At 36.3% G+C, this 7,941-nt stretch overlaps 1 protein-coding gene across 1 annotated transcript; it reads left to right on the forward strand.

Annotated features, from left to right (window-relative positions):
- The first annotated feature begins 567 nt into the window (after positions 1–567).
- Positions 568–7,690, forward strand: LOC131030146 (uncharacterized). The gene is made up of 8 exons (XM_057960844.2): positions 568–1,489; positions 3,975–4,133; positions 5,206–5,406; positions 5,515–5,748; positions 5,925–6,349; positions 6,471–6,617; positions 6,770–6,889; positions 7,147–7,690. The coding sequence occupies exons 1-8, from the start codon at positions 778–780 to the stop codon at positions 7,225–7,227; spliced, it is 2,079 nt and encodes a 692-aa protein (XP_057816827.2). The 5' UTR covers positions 568–777; the 3' UTR covers positions 7,228–7,690.
- The last annotated feature ends 251 nt before the right edge of the window (positions 7,691–7,941 follow it).

Here is a 7,941-nt window from a genome sequence, read left to right on the forward strand (position 1 = left end):
CGACAATCCTGTCTACTTAATTTCTTTTACTATGTATCTTGATCATGATAATGAGTGTTGGGTTTGTTGGGATCTGATATGTCGGACCTCACTACGAGTTGTCATCCCAAATATAATGTAAGAACAAACATTTATGCATGAACACCTCAATTGAATTATCCCAACAAAATTGAGTACCATTTAAAATTTTCTATGTAATTATAATGAGATTTTTAGTATCAATATTTTAAATTATATTAGAATTTGCTGGAAACTAAACTTCAGATAGTTGAATAACCTACCAATTTCTCTCTATTAAAAAAAATAAAATTAAATTACAATTTTTTAAAATGAGAGTTCAACTACATAAACCATTAAAATAATAATGAATTTAAATTTGAGCTGAGTCACATGTACGTAGGAAGCCTTGTTCCAAACATTGTAGAATATAGACCCTTTTTTTCAAGTTCTCAACCTAATTCAATGTTGAAAAGTGCGTCAACTGACTGGAAATGTGAGAATGCTTAGAAATGAGAACCGAGAATCCTTTAAAAAGGGCCGTCGGGAAACGGAAATGAGAGTGTTTAAAAAGTTTGGTCGTGTGGTTGAGGATTGGACTGTCTTGAACTGCACGTACTTTTTCCTCAATATTTTTTTGAAGAAAAAAAGATTATGCTGGATTTTTATGGATTTCATCATATTCTTCGTTCAATGATGATTATTGTAGGATTTGGCCACATATTCCACGTTAAGTTAATCCTTTTCATTGCTAAAAACAAGGTTTAGGACTAGGCTTTAATGGTACTACTAGTGGATTTTATGCGTGATTGGGATTCAGACAGCTTTATGGAAGCTCTCATGTTAAAAAATGCAGCAGCCGCTACAGCCAAGAGTATTCTTACAATAGAAGGGGAAGGAGGAGGAAAACAAGAAGACCACCATAATCACAATCCCAGTTCTGTTTATATGGTGGAGGGTAGAAGTGGGTTGGGATTGAGCTGTAGTAGAACAAGTCAAATTTGTGAGGATTGGGAATCTGGAGTTTCTGGAGTGGAATGTGATATTGAAATGGTTGGATTGAAGAATGATTCCAATGTATTGGATTTTGATGATGATGGCGATTGTGATGGTGGCAATGGTGGTATGTGGGAGTCACTGATCGAGCAGGACCTGGTAGCCCAAGCTTGCAGGTACTGTCTTGGGTTGTGTTTGTTTGGGCTTTTGGCTATGATTACTGTCCAGTACTTGTTTCTGGGTGCTCTGGAGAAGGAAAAGGAGGATACAGGGTTGTGTGTGGACAGAGCAGGGGTCAATTGGGTTGTGTGGGTGGCGGGATTTGGGGGTGTGGGTGTTGTGGCGGGTGGGGTGTTTTGGAGAAACAGGAGGACATGCTTTTCTTGTCATGATATGGAGCTCAGCAGAAGCAGGGCAGATGATGCAGACAAGAGGGCTCAGAAGGCTCAGAGGTCCAAACAAGAGTTCATGGCCTATGTGTTTCATAACATAAGAGGTAATTAGTGCTTGTTGTTTTCTTATATATGGGGTTGTGCTGCTTGTGGGGATTTTCTGCATTTGAGTGGGCTTAATTGGGCATATTCCATTCAAATGACTCTCATCTGGTTGAAAAGAAGTGAAGTGGGTTTTGAAATGAGGTGGGCTTCATTTGTTTGGCTTCCATTGAAATGGATTTCAGTTATATCAACTGCATTTGGATGAGTTCCATGGATTTTGATTGCATTGGAATGCGTTGTTTTCTCATTTGGACTCCACTGGGCCGCGTTATTTTCTCATTTGGATTATGTTGGGATGGTTCTTCTTTATTTGAATCACAATGGAATTGGTATATACCCATTTCAATGGGTTCTATTTGTTTGGATTGCATTGGCGTGTGTCCTTATGTCATTCAAATGGGTTTTATCGGTCTGCTCACCACTGAAAATGGGCACAAAGAACTCAGTCAAATAGGCTGCATTTGGAATGGTATCATGCTTTTTGGCTTGCGTTTTCCATTTATTTGGTTTTCAGGATTGGGATATGTATAACTCATGTGGATTAAATTTAATTATGCCCCGGTCCATTCAAACGGCCTTAATCCGTTCTGAATTGCATTGAAGTGCGTCTTATGTCTTTCTAATGGGTTTTAATCGTCTGCCCTACACTAGAATAGGTCTCAGTTATAGGCAATTTTATTCATTTGGATTCCACTGAGACGGGCTCCATTCAATTAAGGGTTATGCCACACAACATTCTCGGCAGTAGGATGGTTTCATACGCTTGGGTTGCATTCTGATTGGTCTCATTGCATTCAACTTAGTTCAATTTGTTCCGGACTGATTTGAATTGGGTGTTATTTATCATATGAATTTCTTTTGTCTGGTGTACATTGGAATAAGTTTCGTTTCAGCCCATTCCACTGAAATAAGTTTCGCTTACATGGCTGCAATTAGAGAGGTTTCATCCAATTCGGTTTGCCTCAAAAAAGGAGTGGATCCATTTACTTAGGACTATTTTTTTGCAGATAGGTTGTATTGAAATCAGTGGCATAAATTTCAAATAGAGTCATCTTTTCGGATTGCATAGAAGTGGGTCTCAGGTCTGGCCTACACTGGAATGGGTTTCAGATAAATCAACTGCATTTGCACGGGCTCGATGGATTTGAATTGTATTTTACTGTTCAACATTGGGGTAAGTTGTGCTAGTGTGGATTTTATTGAAATTGGTCCGATCCTGCTCAAATGCGTTTTTCTATTGGATTGGGACTTCTGTTTTTGAAACATGTTTCATTTGTCTGTTCCCACGGAAATGGTTTTCAGATATATGGACTGTTGCATTCAGACAGCTTGGATGTTTTTGCATTAAATGGAGAGCCGTGTCATATACTTTCAGCATTGAAACAAGTTTAACTCATTTGGATGCATTACAGTTAGTCTTACTTGTTTTGCGTGTATTTAATTGAGTTTTAGCTGTCCAGATTATGGTAAAGTTGGTTTAATGGTAATTGAAATGGAGTCTCATTTTTGGAAAGGCACGTACTTGATTTTATTGGAAAGATTCATATTTGATCATGCTATATGTTACATTTAGTTGGATTCAATTGAAATTAATTTCAATTTTTTTGTGCAACACCCAGTCAGGTAGGCCAAACTCTCTTAAGCTTCACCAGCGTAAGATAAAAAATTCACCAGTACAAAAGTAAAAAAGTTCAGTGAAGTAGGTTTTCATGAATTCCAATTCCATTGAAATGGATCTCATTTGTCAGACCTACCTACAATGGAATGGCATCCGATCATATGAAGGAGAAATTGCATTCTTATCTTTAACTTGGAGAGAGATAGGTTAATCCATATAGGTTTTCATGTATTGCAATTTTATTATTTTACTGAAATGGGTTTAATTTGTCAAGACTACATTGAAACAAGCCTTCGTTTTAGGGTTGGGATTACTTATTTGAAATGGAGTAAAATTGGGCTCATATGTTTGACATCTGTTCAAATAGTTCTCATTGTTGGGTCTTTAGGATTGGGTCTCGTGTATATATTCTGTTGACATGTATTCATTTACCTAGTCTTGATTGAAGTGGGGGTTGGCTGATATGGACTGCGTTTGACCAAATTTCATGTTTTTTAATTGCTTCCACGTGCATTACTTGTTTGGATTGAATTCATACGAGTTTGATGTGCTTCAATGGCATGGAAATGGCTTTCATTCGTTTGATTTCTTATGAAGTGGGTCTCACGTATCTGAGTTTGGATCCACTGGCTTGGGATTTGCTTATCTAAATTTATTTCTCTATGCGGCGCATTCATTTTGCAGGTTACACTTTCAAATTTTTGATCAGCATAGCAATCATATTTTTAATAATTTAATTGGTTTAAAATTTTGAATTTGTAGGGGAACCTTTAATTCTTTATTCTGGTTTTCTAAAAGATTTGGGTATCCTACGTTCTTAATTTTCTATTATGAGTAACTAAATAATTTTGTATTGATATGAACAGTGCCCTTTAATGCCATAGTACTTGGCCTAGGATATCTGAGCGCTACTGAAGATGGGGAATCCTCTTCTGTTGATGTAAAGGAAAAGATGGATCTTGTCAAGTTGATGCTTGATTGTGCCGAGACAATGACAAATGTACTTAATGATGTTGCAGATTTAGGTTTGTATGCTTCTTCAAATGCAAAGTCTCAATTTCATGATATGTCACGTTGGAACTCTTGATTCTATTTTCTAGGCCTTTAAAAAAAAATTAAAATCACTTTAGCTGAAAAAAAATTCTTTCAATGAAATGTAACATCAATTTAGAACTATTTTCTCCCAATTTATTAGTAACAATATGCACTGTACAAAGGTATAATTGTTGTTTCCTTTTTCCATCTGTTTTATTGTTAGCTTAGCTACTACGAAATAATCAAAATGTGGCCCTATTCATGCATGAACCTGTCATGATTGGATTTAGTCATGTGTTGGGCTTATTGCGCTTCTGACTATTTCCTTTCACTGATTGTAAATTTTGTGTTTATGGGCATTGGCTATTATTTTCTGTATGCTGTTTAAGGCCCTGCCTATCCCACTGAATAGTGAAAATATAGACACAACATACATAGGCTTATTGATGAAGCAAGTTACAGTGTAGGAACGAGGATTTTGGTTATCCGTTGAGAGCAAAATAAATACCATACATGAATTTCCGAATGGCCTTACGTCCTACAGTTTCCCTGTCTTTTTTTATATTACAACATTTTTCTCAGTAAGATTACAGGGATATTTAATATATGATGGGCATATCAAATGTTTTAAGTAGAGCACAACACTAAATTCAAAGAATGCTGTGGTCGAATCTTCAAGAGGGAAGAGAGAGTTGGTTGGCAATAAAGCCATAAGTCAAAAATAAAATGAATGTCAAACGTCTATGTGAATGGCCTTACAGTCTGGGGGTTTTCTTGCATTTGTTCATATTACAAGGTGAAAGTCAGCAACACTTGTTTGTATACAATGAATTTATAAATGCATCAAACATTTTAAATAAAAACCTAGCAAAATTTAAAGAAATGTGACAATCATACGGACACCAATCTTTTTTCCAGCTAAGTTTACTCATCCAAAGACTGCTAAGTTTTACTAAAATAAATCTATGCCCATTGCCAATATTTGAATATGCTTTGGTTGTAGATGTGTGAATGGTTTTGTGGTCAGAGTTTTACTGACATGGTGTGATGCATTGACTGCAGGCCAAGATGAAGGTAGGGCAATGGAACTTCATCTGGAAGAGTTTTACTTATTGACAGTTTTGGAATTTTTGGTTTGGGGTTTGAAAGATCTTATATCCCACAAGAAGATTTGTTTCAAGATGGATATTGAACCTATGGTTAAGAGCCTTCTTACGACATACTGTGTAGTTGGGGATAAAAACAGGGTTGTGCAGACCTTAGGTATGTTGCAACTACCTTCCATGGTGATTGCTGACACATGTTTATTGGTTATTGAACTTTTTTTGACTGTGATTTACTGTTAGGGTTTCCTGCCATTGTAAAATGCAGGATTTTTCCTTAGCAATGCTGTCAAATTCACTCCAGCTGGGGGCAGGCTAGAGCTCAAAGTAAGGTGTGAAGAGGTTGTGGAGGGTGCATCGATTAACTTGTGGCAGCAGACATGTTTACAATCGGTAGCATCTTCACTAAGGGTGCAACATTCTGCAATGCCACCTCAGGATGACGTAGGTGTGAAATATAAGGTTGCTAATGTTCTCCTTTCTGTCAAGGACTTTGTTACAGGTGAGGGAAAAAAATACTGAGTTCCTGTAAAGAATTTCAACTAATTTACTTAAATATGATATGTATTAAGTTTCATTATTTAATTGGAATTTTTGTAAATTTAGGTGATGGTGGTTGTTTTTCTCATCACATATAATGGATGGATAAGAGTGTTCTAATAAGAAGTTAAAATTCAGGAATGTCTTCTCAGGATCAGTCAAAGTTGTTTGAGCCACACTCATTGGCAACTAGCTGTGTTACAAATTGTGGACTTTCTGGATCAGGATTCAGCATGGCAAAACGATTTGCTGAGCAAGTGGGTGGCTTTATTGGATTGAAATCCATAAATAGCAAGGATAAGTCTTTCTGCTTGTCAATACCCTATATTCTGGTACCAGTTGATAGACATGCAAGACCAGATACAGAAGCAAAGGATGCTCATAAATCTGATGCAACTGGTTGCAGGCCAGTGCGCATCATTCAGGATGGTCTTAACAATTCATCTCAGACTGAGTCTAGAACTCAAAGAAGTAAAAATATCAAGTTAAAAAATTCCTTATCAACCCAGGACTGTGGCTCCCAGAGACGAGTTTTGCTTGTAGAGGACACAGAAATCAACCGAGTACGTTAACTCTGACATTATTCCAGTTTTGTCAGTTACGTTTTCAAGGCTTTATTGATATAGGATTTCTGTCTACCACTAATCATGCTAATTGTGTTTTTTATTTTCTTATAAATGGCAGATAATTTTGCGCAAAGTTCTCCAGAATCTTAATCTTCAATGCGAAGAAGCTGAAAATGGAAAAATAGCAGTGGACTATTTCAAGCAAGGGAGAACTTATGATCTTATATTGATGGACAAAGAAATGCCAGTCATGGATGGACATGAGGTGAAAAAATTTAATTCTTTGACATGTAGAGTTATGTTTATTGTACTTTGTTGGACAAAAGTTTGTCAATTAGTCATCCTCTTCAATGCAAATATTCTTGCTTCAGCAAGATTCAGTCATATTTTGTATCTGAAATTTCTGTCTTATATTAGGCAACAAGACAACTAAGAACAATGGGAGTTAAGACACCCATTATTGCATTGACTGGAAATGCTCTGCAATCTGATAAAGACCTTTTCTTTGAAGCTGGTGTGGATGACTTTCAAACTAAGGTATGTGTTTTTCGTGCTCTTTCTCTCATATGCCTTATGTTGCAGGGAATGCATACTAGAGCAACTGTTTTGTGTTTTTACCGCCCACAACTGGTTTCGCATCATGAATAGCTATTTCTTGACGTTTTCAATGTTCTTTTAAAACAACTCTTATATTTTTTAATATAGGCAACATTAAATATTTTTTATTTGTTTACATAATTGTTTCCAATATTTCATATTCACTTTGTTATCCGATTCTGCTTGTCCCTTAACAGCCTCTCTCCAGAGACAAACTTGTGCAGTTGCTAGCTCGATTTGGGGTTGAGAGTTCATGTACGGAGAATAGAAGGCGCTGAGAAAGGAGAAGCTACACTGCTTCATTGTATAATAACAAGGATGTTGCTACTTTACAGATAACCAAAAGCAAACAGAGCCAGTGGCAAGGGAATCAGAGTTTCAGCTTTTTAGTGGAGCAATTTCTCCGTTTTGCTGAATTTTTTTCCGAACTTTTGAGACTTATTTTTTGCAATGTATAGCATTGGCCTGATAATGTAATTACATTATTGTATACATATTGGATGGAATGCTTAAACATGTCTCTTAGAAAAGTTAAAAAAGATGTTGTGGGGAATGCCTTTGTGCCAATACACTTATTGTTTTCCCCCTTGCGTCTGGCATGCACAATTTTGCATTCCCTACAACACAGTATAACTATTATAAATCTTGTATACCACAGAACAAGCTTACCATCTCAAATATATTTATGGATCTTCTTGATCATGACTAAGAAATAGCACCACAAATTTCACTTTTTGACAATTGAGGCTTGTATTGTGAAGTGAATCCTGTTTGCTTTGACTGATTCCATTCTGCTCGTGTTTCTGTCATAATATTATGTTGGTAGAATTTTGAAATCCCTCTTTAAATAGCTTGCAAAGCTACCAAGCAACTTGAACAAAATGTTGCTGATTTAAATTCACGACGTTTCTGATAAATAAGTTTGTAAATTATTGTAATGAGAAATATCAATTTGCTAATATTACCTCAAATATAGGCTCTATGCAAAATCT

The sequence above is a fragment of the Cryptomeria japonica genome, chromosome 9 (genome assembly GCF_030272615.1).
Source record: "Cryptomeria japonica chromosome 9, Sugi_1.0, whole genome shotgun sequence".
Taxonomy (NCBI): Eukaryota; Viridiplantae; Streptophyta; class Pinopsida; order Cupressales; family Cupressaceae; genus Cryptomeria; species Cryptomeria japonica.

What these genes read in the sequence shown, in the direction of transcription:
- LOC131030146 (XM_057960844.2), top strand. Translation starts at nt 778, where the DNA reads ATGGTACTACTAGTGGATTTTATGCGTGATTGGGATTCAGACAGCTTT. An exon ending in TGTGTTTCATAACATAAGAG is followed by an intron (nt 1,490 to 3,974) that starts GTAATTAGTGCT and finishes TGATATGAACAG; the next exon opens with TGCCCTTTAATGCCATAGTA. An exon ending in TAATGATGTTGCAGATTTAG is followed by an intron (nt 4,134 to 5,205) that starts GTTTGTATGCTT and finishes CATTGACTGCAG; the next exon opens with GCCAAGATGAAGGTAGGGCA.